Here is a 24,206-nt window from a genome sequence, read left to right as displayed (position 1 = left end):
TAATTTCCTAAGTGATAAGAGCACTAGGGGCATCTCCTGGTCTAACAAGGCAACTCTGGGTGGGCACCTGGATGGGGGCTGGTCACCAGAAAGACCAAGCCATAATTAGGGTAATCAGAGACTTAGAATTTTCTGTCTCACCCCCCATCCTCCAGAGAAGGGGAGTGGGGCTGGAAACCGAATTACGATCGATTATGTCTACATGAGGAAGGCTCCATAAAATCCCAGCAATATGGGGTTCAGAGAGTTTCCAGTCTAGACGACACAATGCCGGAAGAGTGATGCACCCCAACTCCATGGGGACCAAAACCCCTGCGCTTGAGGCCCTCCCACATCTTGCTCGATGTATCTCTCCATCTGGCAGTTCATCTGTATCCTTTATCATGTCCTTTAATAAACCAGTAAACCTAAGTAAGCATTTCCCTGGGTTCTGGGAGCTGCTCTGGCAAACTGACAGAGCCTGAGAAGGGGGCATGGGAACCTCTGATCTATTGCCAGGAGGGCAGAAGCACAGATAACTGAACTTGTGACTGGGGTCTGTAGCTCTGGGGAGATCGTGTCAGGCTGAGTTAAACTGGAGGACACCCAGCTTGTGTCCTGTTACTGTGCGGCAAACCCCCATATTTTCGGTGACCAGGAGGAGCAGAAATGAATTGTTTTATGTGCACAGTAATGGAGATTCACTGGAGACAAACACAGGAGGGAAGAACTGGGGTCTTCCCTACACAGGAAGGAAAGCACAGTTTTCCCTCTACAGTAGGTATATTAGTTCCATGAGTTTGGGAACATAATACAATATGTAATCACCACCACAATTCAGATACAGAGTATTCCCACTACCCCGACACATTTCCTCTTGCCCCTTTGGGCACAATCTCCCCACTGACTCCCAGCCCCTGGACACCACTGATCTGATTTCTGTCCCTAAGGTTTTATCTTTCCAGAATGTCATATTAATGGAATCATACTGTGAGCAGCATTTTGTGTCTGGCTTTTTTCACATTTTTGGGGAGGGGTTAGCCTGGTGGTGGGTATATTGAAGAGGGCACGTACTGAATGGAGCACTGGGTGTTATACACAAACAATGAACCATGGAACACCACATCAAAAACTGATGATGTAATGTATGGTGATTAACATAACAATAAAATAAAAATTAAAAAAAAAAAAGGCTCTAACTTAAGACCGATGTTTATACCTTTGAGCATTTGTATTTCCCTTCCTGACTCTTGAGTAAGAAGCAAAAAGTAAAGCTTACCTTCTGGAATACTTGATAGTTGGATTTGGACCATATATCAAGCTGGGGGGAAAGAGATAAAGCATCATCAGCATCAATTTTAGAATTGTGGACTTTGAGGGCGCCTGGGTGGCTCAGTTGGTTAAGCGACTGCCTTCGGCTCAGGTCATGATCCTGGAGTCCCGGGATCGAGTCCCGCATCGGGCTCCCTGCTCAGCGAGGAGCCTGCTTCTCCCTCTGACCCTCCCCCCTCTCATGTACTCTCGCTCATTCTCGCTCTCTCAAATAAATAAATAAATCTTAAAAAAAAAAAAGAATTGTGGACTTTGAGAGATGACACTGTAACTACTGTTACACCCATCAGCTTGAAATAATAAACACAATTATGGAATAAACAGAATCGTGGCACTGCATGTGCATCTTAAATGTCCTGCTTGAATTTCTTCTCTCTCAACCTGTCAGTTATTTAAGGAAACCAACAGAAGGGATATAGGGAAGTGAGTGTGAGACACCTGTTGCATCCAAGGCCACATGAGCGGAGCCCCTGGCTCCCTTTTCTAACCTGACTCCTACCATGGTTCTCTTGCATGCCAACGTCAATCCTGCCTCAGGGCCTTTGCACGGATTTCTTTTTCCCCACAAACACATGGCTCCTCTTAATTTTCTTTAGTTCAAACATCACCTTATCAGAGAGTCATTTCCCAGTTACCCTGTCTAAAATATTATTTCCATACCTGTTGTCTTCTCATTATCTTTTCAAAAATTTGAGATTTTCATTGCACTTAAAACCACCTGGAACTTTATTTCTTTTGCTTATGCTGTCCTGGTGTGGGACCTAGCATGTCACAGGTATCAGTAGGTCCCTGCTGAGTGGAGAAAAACTAGCAGCTCCCAGCTGCTGAGCACCTGTTCCACGCCAGTTGCCACACGGGGCCCTCCACACGCACTCGCTCATTTAATCCCTAGAACAAACCAATGCGACTGGTCCCACTAACAACCTTACTTTCCAGGTGATGAGACAATGGTTCAGAGCCATTCAATTGCCCATGGCTTCTTATGGATGGTCTACGCTGATGATGGTCAAACTTGGCTGGCATCAGAAGCTGCTGGGGGAATTTTTTTGTATTTTGATATACAGATTCCCTGTCCTCCCCTGGAGTGTCTGAATTAGTAGGTTTACAGTGGGCCTGAGAATCTGTTCATCTGTTTGTTTGCTCCCCAAACAGTGGTGTAACTGTGATGGCTGGTCAGGCCAGGGACCCTTGATCGAGGGCACCCCTGCCTCACAAATGAGGAAACTAGAGATCGTGGCTAGGGCTTGGAGTCAACCAGGTTCATCCTCTTCGGGCTACACTGGGTCTTGCACAGAGCACGTCAGTGGCTTATTCTAACCAAAAGAATTTTTGTTTCACAATTTTGTACAGTAAGTCAATGCATTCTCATTGTTCTGTGAGTTTATACTTATAAATTAAGTACAGCAAAAACAGAATTACCCCCAATTCAGTGCTGGGAGATAGCTCAAGGATAGTGCAGATTAGAAGAGTCAGTACGCCCCACGGGTGCTAAAAAGTCAACTGTAATGTATGAATTCCAGAGCTGAACAAATTGAAACACCTGCTCGATGGGCCTCTTGGAACCTGCCTTTGGGGTTGGCCAGTGGTCAAGGTAGAAACCTGAGATACGACTGTATGGCCTATAGGTTGTGTTATTGATTTTGTAGCACCTGGGAACATGAGAAGCAATCACACGGGAAGATTCCTCTAAAGAGACAGGAAGTGAAGTGTTGTACTTGACACGGGGAGGTTCAGAGTTCTGTTTTTGTTCTGAGGAAAACACCAAAACCTGGTTTTCTGAAAATGGCCCTTGGAATGGAGAGGTGGTCTGTGCACAGGCACACAGTCACTTCTCCCTGGCTTCTTCCTGTTCAGAATGAGTTCCATGTACACTGCGCCGTGTTTGAGAACTTTCAGGCCATGGAGGAGGTTTAGAGGATTCTGAGAGGGTCCCCTGGACCTCTGCGGAGCTCCTGCTGGAGAGGGCCAGGGTTAGCAGATCCAAGCCCAGGAAAAGTACTGGAAGAACTCTGCCTGAACATTCACTCGAATGGGTCCACCTCTCCCTATCCCCTCTGGTGTTAGCATGTCCTTCCTGGATTTCCAGAGAAGCCCCTAACTGACCCCTCTCCTTCTACTCTGACTAAACTGCTCTTCAGAAAGGTGGTATCAATTTTCAGTCACTGTACTCCACCCCGCCTTCAGCCACTTGATTAAAAAAAAAATCTTTAGGCATTGGAATTTTAATTTGGTAGGCTAGCAATTTGTAGGGGGAAAAGTGACATGTTACCTCCAGATAACTCTGAAGGAAACCTCAAAAGAAGGTTTCCTTCATATGGAATGAATGCCCTACACTGTCAATTCTGTTGACGAAAACTGCTGGCCAGCCGGTAATCCCGGGGAGGAGAAGGCAGGTTCCTACTGCTCCTCAGTGCCGCAGTGGGGCCCAGGGCTTAAAAAATGCAGCACTTCAAGAGTATTCAGAGAGTGCAGAATGAATAAGAACGATTTTTTGTATCTCTTAGTTCTGCCAAATCACTGCCAAGATGACAGGGAGATGCCAAAGATTCTACACCTAAATTTTAGGGAGAGCAACATCAGTGTCTCAGCTTGGAACTAACACAGGTCCCCTTCCTTTTGAAGCCAGCAGCCGTTTCTTTTGAGGTTCTCCACTGTTTGTCCTTCCTGCCTGTTCCCAACATACTTAGGCAGACCAAGACATAAACACGGGGCCATGGAAAAAGAGGAAAGAAGAAGCTGCATATAAACCGAAAAGTTAGTCTTTATTTAAAAGAGAAAATTATTAAAAAAAAGAAAACAAACCCAACTCTTCAGCATCAGTGGAATGTTTTAATAGAGAAATCATCCAGGGAGAAATACGCACAAGTTTAATTAAGAGATGGACTCTCCAGCCTAATTGCGGCTTCTCATAGCACACCACGCTCATTCAAAGTGAGCGTGCTGCTCTTTTTGAAAGGCGGTTTAAATAGATAATACAGGACCCTAGGGAAGAGCTGCAGCCATCTGGGACAGAAGGATGTCGGACAATAAGCCCTATGTACCAGGTGCACACGGGTAAGAAAGGGAGCAATGGGTTCCCCTATTGCTGCGAACGCACAGCAGGCAGTTTGTACTTGATTTTCTGCTAGATTTATGCCAAAGAAAGCCATTTAAGGGGCGCCTGGGTGGCTCAGTTGGTTGGGCGACTGCCTTCGGCTCAGGTCATGATCCTGGAGTCCCTGGATCGAGTCCCGCATCGGGCTCCCTGCTCGGCAAGGAGTCTGCTTCTCCCTCTGACCCTCCTCCCTCTCCTGCTCTGTCTCTCTCATTCTCTCTCTCAAATAAATAAATAAAATCTTTAAAAAAAAAAAGAAAGCCATTTAAGTGAGCATTCTGGAGTCAGTGCCCTGCCTCTCCTCAGGGCCAGGAAGATTTCAGAAATTCATTTCAGGGAGCCTGGACTGATCCAAGTGAATATTTATTAGCTTTAGCTTATTTACTGCAAAGACGGGCATGGCTACCAATTTTTTTTTCTGGCTGTGATATTCAAAAAGGAGCATTCTGGAAGCTGTAAACTTTCAGCCTGATGAACGGGAAATTATTCTGAACTACAACGTCAAGGAAAGAAAGTAAAGCACCTCTCAGTATTCTGGGCAAGCGTTAGAAAGATCTTAAAATGGAAAAGCCAACCTTATGGTAATTGGTGGCTGAATCTGCAGTCTTAGGAGTAGCCTCTGGGACTCTAAGGACTGGAATGAGTATTTTAGGGGTAGGAATGTGCTCTGTTCTCGGGTAAAATGGAAACAAACCTCACAGATGACCAACTGCTCTAGCGCAGACATATCTGCTCTCAGGTTAAACATCAAGACGTCAAAGGTCCTCTCAACCAATAAGAATGGTGACGATCGGGGCACCTGGGTGGCTCAGTCGTTAAGCGTCTGCCTTCAGCTCAGGTCATGATCCCGGGGTCCTGGGATCGAGCCCCGCGTCGGGCTCCCTGCTCCGCGGGAAGCCTGCTTCTCCCTCTCCCACTCCCCCTGCTTGTGTTCCCTCTCTCTCTGTCTCTCTCTCTGTCAAAAAATAAATAAAATCTTTAAAAAAAAAAAAAGAATGGTGATGATCAAATTGACTTACTGAAAAGAAAAATCATAATGGCCCAATATCAGAAGGCAAGGGCTCACCAGCTAGGACAATGACCACTGCCATCGGCATGGCTGCACATCCAGCTAGGGCAGACACCATTCACCGAGGACCATGCATGTGGCCTGCACTACATCTGCATTTCCTTCCTTCCTCCCTCCCTCATTCCCTCCCTCCCTTTTAAAGATTTTATTTATTTGAGAGAGAGAGAGAATGAGCGGGGGGGTGGGGGGGGAGGGGTAGAGGGAGAAGGACAAGCAGCCTCCACTCTGAGCACAGAGCCCAAGGACACGGAGCTGTGTTAGCTTTCGGAATCCTCCCAGAGATCTGGACGAGGATGATGAAACCATCCCCACCTCCCAGAAGAGGACATCGAGGCTCAGAGAAGTTAAGTAACCTGTCCAACATCACACAATGAGCATGTGGTAGAAAATCCAAAACCAGCTCTGTCTCCAGAGGCCCAGCTCTCAACCTGGGAGGAAGACCGCCTTTCAGCTAGAATTCAGGAGGGCTGACTGCGAGCCCCCCGCAAGTGGCAGCAGCTGTTGCGGGGGGCAGCACTCTTGTAGAAGTTCAACATGACAAATCTGCTTTGAGGCCCGCTCATGTGACAATCATCACCACTGAAATTCGCTTAGCAGCCAGTGAAAATCCTGGCAGCTTCTCAGAAAGTTACGAATTCTTCATTTCAAAAAATAGTACAAGGTACCATAAATTATCTAAAATTGACAATTCCAAATAAAACTCATAAGCCTCACAAAGGGTCTTCAACTTTTAAAGCTTTGATTTATTAGCATCTTCACCTTGCAAGGTCAACATGTGATGCGTCAGCAGGGGCAGAGGGCCGTAAACCAGTAATGGTCGGACATTTCTCCATGATTCCCCAAGTTTTCAAAACCATAAACTTCTACCTGGTCACCTTAATGTGCCCAGTCCTCCCCAGAGAATCAGGAAGTGAACAAGTCTCACCAAAGAACTAGTGTTACGGGTCTGCTGTTCTTCAACTTTTCACTTTCGATCAGGACAGACATCTATTACTAGAAACTGCTGAAAAGCACAATTCCAGGCACCGTCCGCATGTGAATTTAACCGGAGGCCCCTTCCCCAGCTTTTCCCCCTTCCCCCATAAATAACAAGAGAACATTTTTCTGAAGGTCGTCTGAACAATTTCAAAGGCTATAACAAATCAAAATGTTCCCTGCATCTAATATCAAACGGGGCTGATGCCAACACTTATTAGAGAAATCAGATTCAAGCTTCCCCATCCCCCTCGACCCACACACACACACACATACATCCAACTTTGAAGTGGGAAGAATGCGGGGATCAGAAATTACCCTGGAGACAGCTCTGGCTGTCTTTGAAGGTTCCCTTTGATACCACTATTTCTTTTCCTCTCTTTCGCTAGGAGGCTAAAAGCTGCCTTTTTTATTGATATGGGGTAATTAATGAAGCTATAGCATTAACATAACCTAAATCCCTTAATAAGATAAATTCAACCGAGACACTTATATTTTTTCAGTTAAGTCTGGTGGGTATAAAATCAGGACAATGGCCAGGTATTCAACTTAAATCTGCCTTTTAACATGCTGAGTCATGGCTCTCTGCACCTCCCTGGTTACAGTGAATAGCGGGTTGGTAAGTTTTAAAAGCATTTTTACATTTTATTAGAGGAATTAGTCTACTGGAGCTTGGTCTCAAAAATATGCATCCCAGGGCGGCCTGGGTGGCTCAGTTGGCTAAGCAACTGCCTTCGGCTCAGGTCATGATCCTGGAGTCCCGGGATCGAGTCCCACATCGGGCTCCCTGCTCAGCAGGGAGTCGGCTTCTCCCTCTGACCCTCCTCCCTCTCATGCTCTCTGTCTCTCATTCTCTCTCTCGCAAATAAATTAAAAAAAAAAAAATCTTAAAAAAAAAAAATATGCATCCCAGGTAAAGAGGCAGACGATGAGCGTGGCAGTGGTGGCGGTTCCTGCAAAGTGCAAAGTGACAGCCTTGCTGGGATTCTGATGGGGGAAAAAACCTGCCAGGTCTGGAAATCAGGGTGCGGGGTGGTGGAGGGGGCGCCGGGCCACTACTGTAGCAACAGGGATAATTAAACCTTTCCGGAGGTGTTGGCTGCTTTGGGTTCAGCCCCCAGCAAGCTCAAGGCTTTCCAAGCCGCGCCCGCGGTATCGGTGGCTTGAGCTCTCAGACTGCAGCAAATCACCCCCAGGCAAGTGCTCAGGCACTGGCTCGGCCAATGCAGACCTGCATGTCCGGAACAGCAGAACTGCAAGCAGCAATCTGCTCTTGAGGACCACACCTCAAGCTCCAGTGCCTCCTTCCAAAGGTTCATTTTGTTTGGGATGTGCTAGACATTTCAGCACGTTAATTACACTAAGGCTTACGTGTGTATAACTATATATAAATTCACATATACCAGCATCGGTACTCAAAATAGAACACTAATAATGTCTGCATGGTTTTGTAAAGTGCTCTGAAAAAAAGAAGGTGCTAATCAAATTGGCTAGGATTCGATTCTGGGCAGAGCGGTCGTTTAGAGAGCTCCTCTGCCAAATGCGGTTCATGTGCCTTTAACACAACAAACGCCTTGGTCTCTCAGTCTTGCTCTTCCCTGTTTTACGGTCCCTGCTGACCACTTGGGCCAATGTGTGCAGCTGTAAAATGTAGCAAGAGGCCTCCTGTATCACATTTGTGATATGAATCATAGCAGAATTCAGGTTCCCAGACACACACTCATTTTCTTTCTGATGAACAGAGAGAGAACCCACGCTAATCTCTCATTAGGAAGATGCGCACCGTGTGCACATGAGTATGTGTCTCCTTCATTTTCTGCACTTATAACTACACTCTCGGCTGCTTCTTTTGGTCTTCGTCTCTGGTGTTTGGTTCTCCGCTTTTCCATTCCAGCTAAAGCACTGGCACATCCCAAGCAGGCTTCTCCACTGTCCCCTCCCACACAGCGCCGAGCTTCTCCAGCACTCCAGGCACCTGCGGCATCTCCTTGGGACAGCGTCACAGGACAGGGTCTGGGCCCTTGAGGTGCTCCTGGTAGATGGAGGTCTGAGGCCTAGTGGGGTGTGACTGCAGGCAAGTCACTGTACATTCTAGGTCTCAGTTGCCTTCTCTGGAGAACAATTCTAATTTAAGCAGAACCTAGGACCCGATGACCACTGTGGGCAAAGTTTGCTTAGCATGACGCCTACCAGGCCAACATACGGAGTACTCTTAGTGTTTTTATTAATTTCAAGATGGACATGTAAACAAATAACCATGACATACTAATTCTAGTTCTAGAAAAAGATGGGTCAAAATGCTATGGATGTATTCAGGAGGAGGCTAATTTGTGCCACAAACAGACGCAAACCCAGGCCTGCCAGCTCGAGTCCGTGCTCGTGTAAGAGACCCCTGGGGAACCGGGGACAGGATGAGAAAGAGGATGGCAGTAAGCCAGGATGAAGGGAAGAGTTGAGTGTGTCAGGTGGACGAGGAGGACAAAGCATCTCAGGCCGAGGGCACCGAGGGTGCAAGTGAGTGAGAGAGTTGTGGGAGCCACAAACAGCACAAAAGGCTGGAGAGTAAGACAAAACGTGCTCACAGAATGACGTCAGCTGAGGTCAGAAAGGAAGGCAGGGGCCAGATCACCTGCATTTCTATGTGCTGCTAAGGAGTCTGGATTTTATTTTAGAAGCCAGGGTTTTCAGAAGCATGTTCTGAGAAATGCCAGTGTCACAATATACTGAGAGGAAAGGAAGAAATAATGAATTTGGGGTTCAAATAAGTTAGGAAAATACCGCACACTATATGCTCCTCTTAGGAAATTCACAGGACACTAAGCAAACTAAAGTTTCCAAGAATTTCTATAGTAAAGAAACCTAATGAACCTTCTCTAATCCTGTGTTTCTCAGACATTTTGACCATGGACCACTTTGTGTCTAATACCTATTAATATTCTACTTTCTTGCATGTTTTGGGCAACAGGGGATGGTGAAAGCAGGAAATCAGACGCTTGCATGTGTATTTTGAGAAGACCGCTCTGGAAGCCAAGTGAAGGACAGACTGTGGGAGGGAAATAACACTGGAGACGAGGCATGAGGTGGCCAGTGCACTTGTCCATTGAGAAATAAGGAGAACCTGGAAGAAGGGGAGACGGACAGGAGGAGCCCAACTTGGGAGAGATGTAAGCGGGAGAATCACCAGAACCCGCTGACAGACTAGATTTGGGGGAGGGGAAGGACAGTTTGAGCAATTAGGTGGTAGTACAGTTACCCCAGATGAGGAACAGCGGAGGGAAACTGAGTTTCAGGAGGAAGACGGTGAGCGGAGTTTTGGGCGGGCTGAAGGTGAGGTGGAGCACCGGGGGAGGAGAGGTGCCACCTAGACACAGATCGGGAGTGATCTCTGTGGGCTGACACATGAAACCACGGTATGGGGTGGGGGCGTGGGGGTGGGGTTGGTTGGAAGCACCTGAGGGGGAGTAACCAGAGAGAAATCCTAGAAGCATACATATGTGACAATTTTCTAAATCCCTTGTTTTAAGTGCAGAATAAAAATAGTATTCGTTATTTACTGAGTGGGTAACTAGGTGGCAAAGTGCTAAGTGCTTTGCTTTACAGGTCTTAGGACACTTCCGTGTGGGGCAAATACAAAGTTAAAGAGATCATGCAAAGTAGGTAAACCCTCACTCCTTAGAATCTAACTTCAGAGAATGCTTCCTCCCTCTCCCAAGTTTGTACCTCTTGTCACACGGTCTCTACTGTTCCTTAGCTTTCTATGTTTCCAGCCTTCTCTCCCCAGTGCACCTGTGGGTCTCTGGAGGGCAAGGCCTGTGATTCATACCAGGTGTGACTGAGGAGTTGTGAACCTCGAACAAAGGCGACAAGAACCACACCTCTAAATGGCCGGGCCAGTGAGGCGTGAGCTCCTGGCTGGGGGTGTTTCTGCTGTTGCTCACTTGTCTGGAGCTGCTCATGAGAGGGGCCGCCAGGGTTCACAAATCATTCACACGAAGACCAGCCTGCCCCGGTGACGTGCTTTATTCTCCACAGCTGCTCTAAAGACACTTTGGTTTTTCCAAAAAGAAAACAGAAATCTCCCCTTGAGGAACACTCTGCTTTCAATGGGGAGATCTACGAAAACTTGGCAGAGTCCCTGAAGTAAGAGTAGCTTCCCTCGTTGACCACACTTGTGTGGGATGTGGAGATGCTGGGTTACTTGTTCAAAACACAAATCTCATCACTTTGTGGGTCACAGCTCTTACGTAGCACACTGTTATGTGCTAGGCTACATCTGTCACCTTTTTTTGAAGAATGTTCTATCCTCATTATAATGTGGCTTTTGGGTGGTGAGTGCTAGAACTATAGCAAACTTTAAAAATTGTAATGGGCTTCATGAAGAGAAGGGAAAGCTCAGGAGAGAGGGGCAGACAGAGGCTTGGTGCACGAAGTGGCCGGGGTGCATCCAGGTGGGTATCTCAGGCGGAGCGCTCATTACACTCTGGAAGCCAACAAATATGAAGGCTGTCAGCTCCCATTCACATCCTCTGATGCTCTCCATAGAGCCATATGGACAGTGTGCAGTCAAGAGAAATTAGGGGTTCACACGGGTGAACTTTCTATGAGACAAATCACCATGGAAAGAACTTCTCTTTTTTCAACTGCAGTGTTCAGTATGTACTCCTGAGGATAAGCCACTTCCCCAGGGCTCCTTGTTAGTTTCACAGGAAAAGATCCCGAGCAGGTTGTGTGTCAAAGTAACTCGAATTTTCCTCATGGTTCTAGGAAAAGCAAAATGCTGAAAATGCCAAACCCTGGGCTATTGATGTGCTATACTACTGGGCGGGAAAAAAAAAAGAAAGAACGAAACCCATTTCCTCAGAAGACACATTTAATGAGGCAACTGAGGTCTAAGGTGATAAATTAGAAATTCAACTAAGGGCATCAGGCTTAAAGGAAAAAGCAGAAGCTTGATGAAAAATGCAAGGGGAGAGAGAGAGAAATGTTCTTCTGTAAAACGTTCATCTTCATACTGATAAACCATGCCTGTTGATCATTTCAGCTACGACTGCTAGTGTTTAATGTCATTCAACTGGGACTCCACTACGTTTGTTCTGGGACACAGAAAATAAAGGAAAACGAAACAAAAGACTCCAGAATGCTTACCTTGCCATCTTCTGTGTAGACATTTTCACTATATCCCCTTACTATTGTTCGATCAATGAATAGGCTCCGCATGACGACAATCACTTTCAACACCTTTCCCAAGGTCACCTGTCAAAACACATGCATGCAAACATGAAAGCTTACACTCGAACATACAAATGCATGAGGCTGGGCAAGACTCTGTGAAGAAGAAAGGATTGCCTCTCCCTCTTGTTGCTGAGAGATGCATGGGAGGGCCCTCCGAGGGAAGGCATCCTAAAGTGTTCAGGAACAAGCTCTAAACAAGGCCCTCCTGCAATCTACACTGAATTTATTTATATTTTTGGCTCATAAATCTCAGGATAAGTTCCATATGTTTAATATCTGCTGGATAAAGTAAAATTTCCTTTTATTTTTTTTTAAGATTTTATTTATTTATTAGAGAGACAGCGAGAGCAGGAACACAAGCAGGGGGAGTGGGAGAGGGAGAAGCAGGCTCCCGCCGAACAGGGAGCCCGATGTGGGACTCGATCCCAGGACCCTGGGATCATGACCTGAGCTGAAGGCAGACGCTTAACGACTGAGCCACCCAGGCGCCCTATTTTTTCTGTCTTAAGATGATCAAAGGCTATCCTAGGATTCTGGCATCCTAGGATTTGGTAAGCACATTTGTTTTCCTATTATTTCATGGCCCTACGTACACCCATGGAATATGTAGAAGAATACAGCAGAGAGATTAAAGGCAGGCACCAAACACCCACCCGGCTGAACTATCTATTTATAATAGCTCAGTGTAAGTAGAGAAGCAATACCAAGTAAGTTCTGAAGGTAAATGGAAAGTAGCTGAATTTTATCTCCAAAAAGGAACATGATCCTGGAAATACATTAAGTGCTTTCACTCTCTTAGAACCTAAGCATGTATTATTGGATTAAAAACAAAAACAAAAACAAAAAACACAAAAAACAAAAACCCACACACCTAAAAAAAAAAAAGTGCAGCTTCATATAATGCCCGGGAAAAAGTAACCTGCTGTGCTTGCTGGAACAGGCTCAGCACTAAGAATAGAAACAGCACCTTCCTTTCTTTTAGGGGCTCATGTAACTCCTGATACTTTGCTACACCTCTTCTGTTCATTTCCCAGATGAGACTCTGGAGGCAGACTCGGAACAGGACCCAGGCAGGGCCCAGAGTCCGGCTTGTTTGACAAGGCTCCAATATCAAAGAATGGGCTGAAAAGAGCCCCTGCCCCAATCCTAATCCTGTGATCCAATATATACTCTGTTGCTGTTGATGCCACCTTCAAGCACCCTCTCCTCACTTCGCCGTTCTCTGCTGTCCGACTGTCCCCAGCAACAACCCTCCTCTTTCCTTGATTAGTCCTGGATATGAGCAAACATTCCTAGTATCTGGTTCCTTCAATAACTTTTTTTTTTTTTTAAAGATTTTATTTATTTGACAGAGAGACACAGCGAGAGGGGGAACACAAGAAGGGGGAGTGGGAGAGGGAGAAGCAGGCTTCCCGCAGAACAGGGAGCCCGATGTGGGGCTTGATCCCAGGACCCTGGATCATGACCTGAGCTGAAGGCAGACGCTTAATGACTGAGCCACCCAGGCGTCCCTGGTTCCTTCAATAACTTCTAAGTGCTGAGAGGATCTCTCTTTTTGCATGCCTAAAATGGTCCAAAATTATAAACAGGGTAAGAAAAAGAGATGATACTATTATTTACATTTAAGAGAATGTTAATAAAAACATCTCATTTCTGTATAGTACTTTCAAATATTGCTACACCATGTAACATTTAATGGGCCACCTCTTGGATTACTGGAAATCACTAGATAAGGATGTCAATAAACCACCGAGGTAGGAGCCCCAACTCTCTCTAGTTCACATGCAGTCTATGGGGAGGAAGGGAGAGAGAGAGAAAAAGAATCAAGTTCACAGTTTTGTAATTATAAATACTGAAATTAATATAGCCTCTCATTGGGCTGCAGTGGAGGTCCAACATGCCGTCTTCAAAAGGGCCACCATTTTCAACTGCCCATTTTAACTCTCTTTGCTAATAAGCAGAGATAACTAAGCTATTATTTCCTTAAAAAACCAAAGTCTAGCTGACTTGAACCAATAAATTGCCTTTGTCATTTCTCAAGTATTTTAAGATGGAATTCAGAAAGATACTAGAAATTTTATATTTAATCTTTGTTCTTTTTAAAAGTGAATTTTGGTATTTTAAAGCTAACAAATACTAAAAACTTAGCTAATAAATATGCTTGTTACAGAAAAACCTAAAATTAGGGTAAAAAGGGAGGAAATTATCACAGTCTGCCCTTTGAAAACATTAATATTTAATATTTCAGGGGGATTTCCTTTCAATCTTTTTACTATCAAAGATTTATGGATTTCATAGAAAAAGAGGTCAGACTTTGCGTTACCAGAGGCGGAGGGTAGGGCAGGAAGAAGGGGGCCAAAAGGCCCAAATGTCGTTACGAGAGAAATGCGTCCTGGGGATTTGATGCGCAGAAGCTGACCACAGCTCTGCTGCAGGTGTGAGGAAAGTTGTGTGCAGAGTAAATCCTACAAGTTCCCGTGACAAGAAGGAATTTTTTTTTCCTTTTCTCTTCTTCCTACAGAATCTATAGGAGAAGATGGATGTTGGCTGAATCTACTGTGGTCATCATTTCACAACAAACCACTGTGCTCTTCACCTTAAACCTATACAGTGGTGTAAATCAATTACTCTGTAATAAAACTGGGGGGAAAAAGATCTACTGTTTCTGAATTTTTAACATGGTTACAACCGAAACCATATACTTAATTTCAAATCAAATTTTTATTTAAAATTATGATGTAAGCATTGTTCTTTATTGCTGTGCAGTCTTCAAAAGTGGCAGTATGTGCTGCCTGGCACTCTACTGAGTGAATATATTTATAATTTCTTTAACTATTCTCCTATTGCTGGACATGAGTTGCTTCCAAGTTTTCCCTAATATAAATAATGCCTACAATGTGCACTTCTGTTCACCAAGCTTTTGCTGTGCTTGGGATTATTTCCTGAAGATAGATTTGTACAACTGTAATTACTGGGGCCAACAGTACAAATATTTAAAGTCTTCTGATGCAATCTGCCAGCGCAAGCCATAAGGGTTATTTATGCCAGCTACAAAGGTACAAACGTACCTATTTCATTTCTCTCTTGTCAGTAACAGGTAGTACATTAAATCGAAACAAAGTAAAATCCATCCCCCTCCCGGAAGGAGTGATTTAGTTAATTTCTTTAACCCATTTATTTATCTATAAAATTTTTAAAAAGATTTATTTATTCTAGAGAGAGACAGTGTGTGCGTTTGAGTGGGGGGCAGCAGCAGAGGAAGAGAATCTTCAAGCAGACTCTCCGCTGAGCGTGGAGCCGAATGCGGGCTTGATCCCACATCCCTGAGATCATGACTTGAGTGGAAATCAGGAGTTGGACACTTAACCGACTGAGCCACCCAGGTGCCCCTAACCTACTGATCATGAAATATTTAAACACATACACAAAAGTAAGCGAAACCGGAGCCTCCACAGACCCCCGCCCCAAACTTCAACAACTACAGCTCTTAGCAAATCCTGTTTCACCTCCACCCCCACCTCCTTTTCCCTTCCTGTGTTACGTCGAAACAAGTAACAGCCATAGTACCATCATTTCATCTGTAAACATATCCTCCTGTGTCTCTAAAAGGACTCTCAAAACAAAAAAATGCAAGACTACGATGCCATCCCACATCTCAAGCAACAAGAATTCTTCAGTGTTATCAAAACTCAAGTGGTCAGGGTTCTAATTTCCAACAGTTTCGTAAATGCCACTTTTAAAAAAGTCTGCTTGTGCCAAGATTCGAATCTAGCCCACACAATGTGATTGGCTGACATGTCTCGTGAGGCTCTCCTAAACTAAAGGCGCCCCATCTCTACTCCCACCCCCCATTTTTTTGTTGAAGAAACTGGGTCATTTTTTTCTACAGCGTTTTCTGCAGTCTGGATTTCGCTGATGGCATCCCCATGGTGTACTTCACATGTTCCTCCTTACTTTGTACTTCCTGTAGGTTGGCATGAGAGGAGATTCAGGCTTGAGGTGTTTTGGCACGATGAGTTCACGGGTGGTGTTATGGTCTACCAACGGGAGGTGAGCGAGCCTGGGTGTCTCAGCAGGTGGCGCTGGCAGCTGCTGACCCACTAATTCACCAGGGGCTTCAGCCGGCCACATGCCAATGTGATCGTTCCATCTCTGTTTATTAGCTGGGGCACTTTTATAAAAAAAAAACTTACCCCCATCTACTATTTGGCTACTCAGTGACTGAGGTTATCACACAGGAGAGGCAGGATAAATGCTCCATTCTTTCCCTTTATTCACCAGTCTTCAAAACAATGCATCGGTTCACTAGTTTCCTTCCAATGCAGACGGCTTAGTTTTCTACCCACCATTATTATAAACGCATGGATTTCAACACATTTGATGTATTTGTACCTGATATAATTATTAGTCTTATGTTCTTCCTGATGCTCACATTGCCCTGTGGCCCGTGGGCATCTCCTTGGTTGGGTCCTTTTGACACAGTCTAGTCTCTGTGACGGCTCCCTTGCTATCTGGTACAGGACAGTCCAGGTCGTCTGGTACAATTCCTGTCCAAGGTCACGAGTCAGCCATCTCCTCCACAGCCTTGGCTCTTTTCAGTGGGAAACGGCATTTTAGGACAATGGCCAGGGCAAGAGGGGCAAAGACTTTTGAAGGGTTAAAATTTTTGTTTTTCATTTTATGAATATGAATTAGGTCTGTATCCTCCTTTCCACCTTCCCCCTCAGTGAGCATCCCCACGGCTTGTGCCCCTACTAGCCTGCAGCAGTTTCTGGACAACTCCATTATCTCTCAAATTGGGAAACTCTATGAAGTTTGTTCATTTTTTTTTTTTTTTTAAAGATTTTATTTATTTATTTGACAGAGAGAGACAGCGAGCGCACTCAGCAGGCAGAGGGAGGGGGGAGGGAGAAGCAGGCTCCTTGCTGAAGGGAAGCCCAATGCGGGGCTTGATCCCAGGATCCTGGGATCATGACCTGAGCTAAAGGCAGACATTTAACTGACTGAGCCTGACCCAGGTGCCCCAAGTTTGTCCATTCTTATTTTTTAGAAACCCAGAAAGGACCCTGGTGCTCATTTAGGTGGAATACGCATAGGCTTATGGCTTTCTGAATTTTTAACACCGTTACAACAGAACTACGTACACAACTTTGAAGCCTGACACCATGAGGCTCTGGAATCAGATGCACTTGGAGTCAGGTCTCAGCTCTGCTGCTGGAAAGCTTGACTGGTCATCTACCGTCTCTGAACGTCGGCTTCCTCTCACCCAGCGGAGATCACAATAGCTCCACCTCAGAGTGACTGTGAGGGGTCAGCAAGACAATGCACCGAGCAAGGGTGAGGGACAGGCCCGGCGTGGGATACGTTCCCAGCGGTAACTGCTGCTCTTCGGCCCAAGCCCAGGCTGGATTTGGCGGAAGTGAAATCATTTGAAGTCACTTAACATCAAAGCTGGAACCAGTTCAGTGAACTTGCCACTGAAGTTAATCTTCCCTTCTGTTGTGGTATCTGGGGCTAAAGGGAGTTGTAGAGAGTGGATGACAGTGGTGCTGGGCCCTGAGGTATGAACAAAAATGTGCCTTCCATGACCGACTGCTGAGTAGGAAGTCTGCAAGCCTGAAAGTCGGGGCAGTTCAGGGGAAGACATGAATGAAGCCGTCCTGTGGGCTGATCTAGACACACTTTGCTGACACACAAAAGAGGCCAATTTAGTGTGCAGGTCAACTGCACTGGGCTTCAGTCCCACATCTGCCACTGGGCCGTGTGACCGAGGGCAAGTCAAACCACCTCTCACGCCTGTTTACTCAGCTGCAAAATGTGGAGGGGCCCGTGAGGAAATCAGTCGAGTTGATCCATGTGAAACGTGGCTGTGACAAAACACAAGGCTGCTAGCCTGTTCCTCTTGAGCATGGCGTGGTGGAAAGGGCCACACGAGCCTTTCAAGCTTCATCGAGATGGAGCTTAATGCACATTCTCTAATGTTCTTTCCAGCCCTCCCGTCACTCTACAAGGATTCAGATTCTCATATATCCAGATTGCACTAGTTTCGAACATAACTGGATGCAGCAGGTTGTAATGACCTTGGAGTTTTGGTAGCCTGACATGGCAATGCCTCATAAACTGGCCAGTGGACATCGTTCCATAAAGTAGCCAGTGCCGGCCATAGTCCCGGGCGAAACGCCCAGTGACAGGGGCTACAGGCTGGTTCTTGGCAACTGCTTGGGATACCACAAATAAAGCTAATGCCATCTGGTAATGAAGCGGGCTTGCTGTTACCAAGGTAACACTTCTATTACTGAGCAGCACATTTCCGAAGAGCTCACTCACTACTCCTCCTGTGTCTGTCCCCATGAGTGCTCAAATGTCAAGCTGTGAAGAGTCCGAGGAAGCCAGCGGGGCTCCCCGCCGGTCGTCACCCTTGCAGGGAGGTGCCCCCTGCCGTGCCGTCATTGCCGCGTCGCCTGTGAGGCTAGCTGGGCTCTGGGCAGCTGGGGCTGCGTCGGTGGTCTCTGTCGGGTCTCACAACGGCCGCCTGCCAAGCTGTGTCCCAGTAAGAGAATTTCCAGTTCACGATGGCAAGGCAAGTCACAAGATAAGAAGGGAAAGTGGGAGGAAAGTTGAGGATAATAGCAAAAATATTTAGTTTCGCTCTGCCACCAACTGTTGTCTAACACAAACTTAACAAATCTGGTAGCTGAGATCTAGCTATGCTGGCAGAGACCACATGAGCTTCCAAGGTGAGGGAAACGGATCACTTAAAAGCTTATTCCCTCGGGGCCGGTGCAGGGAGAAAGGCACTTGGCAACTGAGCAGTATCTGTGTCCTGGAGACACGGGAGGGGAGTGGACCAGAAGCTCTTTTGCACGTGGAAGCCAGTCCTAGACATGGCATCCCTGACCAGGCATAAAGCACAGATGTGGGAAGTGAAGGGGGTAGCATGGTATCTGTCATTCAGACAAAAGCTGCATGGCTGAGCTCTGCTCCAGGGGAGGGGAATGTTAAAAAAGGAGGGGGGGAAAGAAGCCAATCATTTGGCCATTTACGAATGTTATTTTCCAATGGTAAAGTAAATAAACAAGGTAAAGTGTAATATGTAGGCATCCTTAAGGGATTTTAAGTGATGTTCCTCAAAGTGTATTTGGAGGGTGAGGAATAGGGAGGGAGGGAGGGGCAGAGAGGCATCTCTACAGAGGCTCAGAAACAATTTTTCTTCAGTACAGTGTATTAAGAGTCTTCTTCGTACTAATTCCAAATAAAGAGGAGGATAAAGTGAATGGTTTCAGTAAGCATTTACTGATACCTGTGTCTGTGCCACGTGAAGCCCTGTGAGGATGTGGATTCAGAGAATCATACAACCTTCGATCTGGAAAGGACTTTAAAAATCATTTTCCCCAACTCCCCCATTTTTGAAGCCTGAGGAGGTTAAGAAGTGTCAGATACGGCACCTGCCTGAACTAACTGCAGGGCATGTAAGTGCTACACCAATGTGGGGCTCACGGCGTATGAAGAATTTTGGGGAGGGCAGTGTTCTCCTTCACTGAGCCGTCTGGCATCATCAGAAAATGCTTGGTTTGTCACCTGTCCAATTTAGCAGAAAGGCAGAGCTGCCTGTACGGACGAGCACTCCACAAATGGTATTTCATGGAACATTCCTTCAAGAGATGTTCTTAGATGTGGCCTAGAAAAAAATGTCCAGTGCCCACCCAGGCTTCTCCCTGACTCCTGGGAGTCTTCCCCCACACACTGCAGCCTCACCTCTTGACTTAGGACAAGGACAGGGGCATGCCCAGAAGGCTGCAGCTTCCCCCTCTAAGAACCCGGGGAGACGCAGCCCAGCCGGCTGTCTTACTGTCATTCTCAATAGAAGGCAGCTGAGGTTTCAAAAGATTTGAGTCCAAGTTCACTGTTTTTCTGTGCAGGGCCAGAAGCATGCCTCTCGCTGTTCTCCCTTCCCACACTGAGCCCATGACCCCATACAGTATCTCTGAATCATAAACAATGGCGACCGCAGAGCCTTGCTTCATCTAATCCTCCAGCCACCCCGCCGTCTTCTCTGGGTCTCTGGTAAGTGGCTTGAAACCCTGCTTCACGAGGCCCTTGGTTTCCCTCACAAATGGCTTTAAACTCACACTCCGGATCCCATCTATACGAACGACCCTATTAAAGCACTTGTTTCATCTAATTTTAACGTTTTTTTAATTTTTATTTTTTAAAAGATTTCATTTATTTATTCATGATAGACAGAGAGAGAGAGAGGCAGAGGCAGAGGGAGAGGCAGGCTCCCCGCTGAGCAGGGAGCCCGATGCGGGACTCGATCCCAGGACCCCGGGATCATGACCTGAGCTGAAGGCAGAGGCTTAACCAGCTGAGCCACCCAGGCGCCCTTTAACGTTTTTTTAAACAAAACTTAGCACTCTGACTTCTGCATAGCTGCTAGGTATGCGTAGTCCCGAAACTCATGGTGGGCGAACTGTTCTCTCAACAGCAGGCTTCCAGAAGCCGCAGCAGTGAGGGGGACTGGCAACTAAGAGGAACAGAGGGAAATGGGCTGTTGTTTCCTTCTAGGAAAACGCTAAAACTGGATATAGCTACAAGGAAACGGACACAGACCCACCCCGAGAAGCTGAAACTCTGGCAAGGCTGAGGCTTAGATCCATTATCTTTCAGTGGCCTGCAAGAGGAGGCAAAGAGCTGGCCGGCAACAGAATTGTAAAAGGGAAATGGGTGATGTGACTTGGAAACCAAGGGGTCTAAGCAAGGGTTTGTGTCAGAGATAAGACGATGTTCTTGCATGCCAAAGGTCACTCGTTTTATTCAACGGGATGGACCTCCGATGATAAATGCAATGCAATGAAATGCAATATAAGGAAAAATGAAACCAGAAAGCAACCCCAATGTATGGACTAGACTTGCGATACAGAGTCCTCACAGCCCCAAGACGGGAATTCTATTTTTCCTTTTGACAAACGCCCGGGAAAAATGAAGCAGGTAAGCCGACTTTAGATTCTGTCTACCAACAAGTCAGAAAATCAACTTGCCAGCAAGGCAAGAAGGCATGGGAATTAGGTTTATGAACTTTGGGAGAAACAGAGACCTGAGCTAAGGTCTTCACTCTGCCCCTTCCTGGCCGCGTGACCTGGGACAAGTTACCTGGCCTGTTAAGAACCCAATTTCTTGCCTGTAAACCCAGGATAAGGCTGTTGTGAGAGGAAATGATACCAGACATGTGATAATAGACAGTGCTCAGCACTGTGATTAAAACACAGCAGGTACTCCAGCAGAGGTCAAGCTGGGTTCCTCCCACTGGTCTCCTTGTCACGGGGAAAAAGCAGCATGGAGCCCAGAGACCCAAGTTCAAATTCTGCCCCTGCCAAATACAGAGAGCAGGGTGGCCCTGGGAAAAGCAACCCACGGGGAATTCTGGCTTTCTCATCTCTGAAACGGAACCTTTATGTGAACTGGAAAGCTGGTGTTATCAGGTGCCTGGGGTGACGGGTGGTCACTACTGGCCCTTGCTACATGGTAGCAATTGTTTTTAATAATTATTAAACATTCTAAGAAGATGAGGTTTATTTTGCATTCGGTGGCTTATTCTGTTGATGAATGAATTGGACTCATTTGCGAAGGAGTGCCCATGTTAACCATTTGGGCACCTGCTCCTCCTGAACCCATCCATCCCTCTCTTCTAAAGTCAAACCTAACCTGGCTGGAGGGGAACATCAGAGAAGACTGACTCATTTGCCAAGTCTCGCCGAAAGGTTTCATGAGAAGGATGGCCTGAGAAATAACTTCTTATTTCACATGCTAAACATAAATTTCCTCATAATCTTCTTACCCCAGCTCCCTTCAGGTCCCCCTCAGAACAGTAACAAAAATTCACACACGAGGTAAAAAAACCAGAGTGAACAGAGAAGGGCTGTCTGTCCTGACCTGGGTCTCCAGCTACCTCTGGGCTTCTCTTGCCGTTAGGAAAAATCCTCCAAATTGTCAAAATAAAACTTAGCTCACTTTAATTTATAAAACATATCTTCCAACTATGTAATAACAGCTTGTCTGGGAAAGAGGAGAGTGCGGAACTGACGCATGCCCTGCATGAAAACAGGGTGTCCCAGTTCTGGAAAGATTTATGTGACTGCAGGGGGGGTTCAGGTTAGCTGACGAAAGGAGAAGCTGACTGCTGTGTTCTCGAACACAGTGAAAATGGCGAGTTTCTCCTACCAGATCTGAAGAAGGATCCTCAATGGCAGGCACGCTTTACTCACCCCCTGTACTGAACACACAGGTAAGGAAGCCACCATGTGCAATGGTCCTACCTCACCGAGCCTACCTGCACCAGGGAAGCAGCTGTCCCCTGCACTGGGGGAGACCCGGGGGTGGTACCGGTCCGAGGGCGACCCTATTCGGTGGCCTCGAACAGAAGGCTCTGCCCACATTGCTGGGCCAATTAAACCGCCTCCTTCCAGAATTCGGTCTGCAGAGGACAGAGAAAGGTGGGAAGAAGGCACAACACCCCCATGAGGAGGAGGCCATGGAGGAAGAGAGGGAAGGAATGAACGGGTGGGGAAGGAGGAATGCAGAAGGACAGACAGATGCACCCTGCAACCCAGAGCTGCCTTGGACCACAAACGGTGTGCACTTTCGTTCCTCCTCTCCCTCCTTCTACCCAACAATATCTGCTCAGTATGTAGTAATGTGCAGGCTAGGCATCAGGTACACGGAGATGGAGAAACACACATTCACAGAGCTAACAGGCAACAATCTCATATATAAAGAAACATGATTTGCAAGAAATTCTGAAGGAAACGAAGAAAAGGGGGATGGCTTAAAGAGATATTACTATGGGTGAAAAAAGTGACATTTAGATCAGATCATTCAGTTCACTCAAATATTTATTCGACACTCACCCACCATGTGCCAGGATTAGAGAGAGAGTGAATGACACAATGTCTCATGAGTGGACATTCTTCAGGGGGCAGGTCTGGGCGGACAGCAAACAAACATAAGACCATTTCACTGCATGGGGCTGTGAAGACAATACAGCTGGACGGGGGATGGTTTGAATTGGGCTGAAGCCAAGCCAGTCTGTGGACAGTGCTGGGGCACAGCAGCCTGGGCTGGGGAGAAGCCTGTGTGAAGGCCTGAGGGGGAGAAGAGCCGGTGTCCCAGGAGCGGAAGGCCAGTGGGGCGGGTGAGAAGGTGGCATGTGCTGGCTTGGCTGGTGGCAGGCCAGGTTGGCCATCAGGAGCCTCTGAAGCTCTGATAAGGAGTTTACCACTTTGAGTCTGGGAGAAATGGGAAGCCACTGTAGGGTTTTTAGCAGAGGAATGACATGTTTGCTGTGTGCTTTTACAACACATGCCCCTGGCTGCTTCATGGAAGGAGTAAGAGGAGAAATGGGGGGACCCTGAGCAGGGGTGAAGCCAGTAGAAATGGTGAGAAGCTGATGGATTTAGGATATAAATGACACGAACTGCTAGAGACTGGATGTGAGGCGAGAGAGAGGGAGCTAGAAGCTAAGGAATCTTCTAGGTTTCTGGCGGGAGCACCAGGTCGACAGTTTTGCTATTTATAGAGATGAGAAGAGGAAGAAGAGGGGGAAACCAGGGAGTGGGGAAAACCACTTCCTTTTTCGTCAAGCTGAAGGTACTTTTGAACTATCTAAATGGAGAGATGTCAGACGGGCAGTCTGGAGACTAGGATTCACAATTCAAGCTTATGAGTGAGGGTAACAGCCGCTGGTTTTCGAGGCAGCCTGCGTAAATGCGCAGGAGCTGAAACCTCATCTTAACCCACACCCCTGCGCGGCACGATCCGGGCTCTGAAGTGCTCAGAGACGCTCTTCGCTGGAGAGGCAGGTCCGACTGAAACAGGAACTATCCCTTTGATGAGGCAGATTCCAGTCCAGGAAGATGGTCCCAGAGCAGATCTGCCGCTTGCCACGAGCATTGGAATGGTACCCACAGAGCCCTGTGTGGCACATGGGCTCCGCTACATTGCCACTTCTTCCATCAATACCCCGTTAGGCAGCACTTGGCTTTTTAATATTTCAACTATAGGATGTGTGCCAACTTGACCTTGATGTAGAAAATTTTAATTCAAATCAATACAGGGACAAGGTCACTTTAAAATCCAATTAATATGAATGGGAAAATATGTCCCACAGTTCTGAGAGCTGAAAATGGAACAGTTGCAAGTTAACAACAGCAAAAGAGACATCCACACAAGCCCGCTGGTCCTTCTGTGTTTGATAACGCAGCTAGCCGTGTCCTTAAATACATGCAGGAGTTAGAAGACAAACTTTTTTGGGGGGGGGGGTGGGGGCCTCTATTTAGGGTAGCTTAAAATTAAACTGTAGTTTGTTTGAACAAAGTCATAAAATGTACTGAAAACTGTGAATTCCTATAACCCAATTTTAAAAAAATTAAGCCCTGGACTTCTCCTCACCCAGAATCCCTGGAGAAATCTAAGGTGTTAATACAGTTTGAATAGTAGCAATTTGCATTTATATAGAACACGTTCACAAAA

The 24,206-nt window shown here is 46.5% G+C and overlaps 1 protein-coding gene across 2 annotated transcripts in view; it reads right to left on the bottom strand.

The window, feature by feature from the left end:
- The window catches only part of MED27 (mediator complex subunit 27), a 202,864-nt gene that overhangs the window by 18,862 nt on the left and 159,796 nt on the right, over positions 1-24,206 (bottom strand). Inside the window, exons 5-6 of one of the 2 annotated variants that reach the window (XM_035015557.1) lie at positions 11,595-11,702; positions 1,259-1,300 (exon numbers count right to left, since the gene is read on the bottom strand). In XM_035015557.1, coding sequence (XP_034871448.1) covers positions 1,259-1,300; positions 11,595-11,702 — 150 coding nt within the window. The remainder of the gene's footprint in view (positions 1-1,258; positions 1,301-11,594; positions 11,703-24,206) is intronic. The other variant, XM_035015558.1, reaches the window with a different exon arrangement.

This window comes from Mirounga leonina, unplaced genomic scaffold, assembly GCF_011800145.1.
Source record: "Mirounga leonina isolate KUSES-001 unplaced genomic scaffold, KU_Mleo_1.0 Mir_170, whole genome shotgun sequence".
NCBI lineage: Eukaryota > Metazoa > Chordata > Mammalia > Carnivora > Phocidae > Mirounga > Mirounga leonina.
This window is presented reverse-complemented; position numbering and strand designations above follow the sequence as displayed.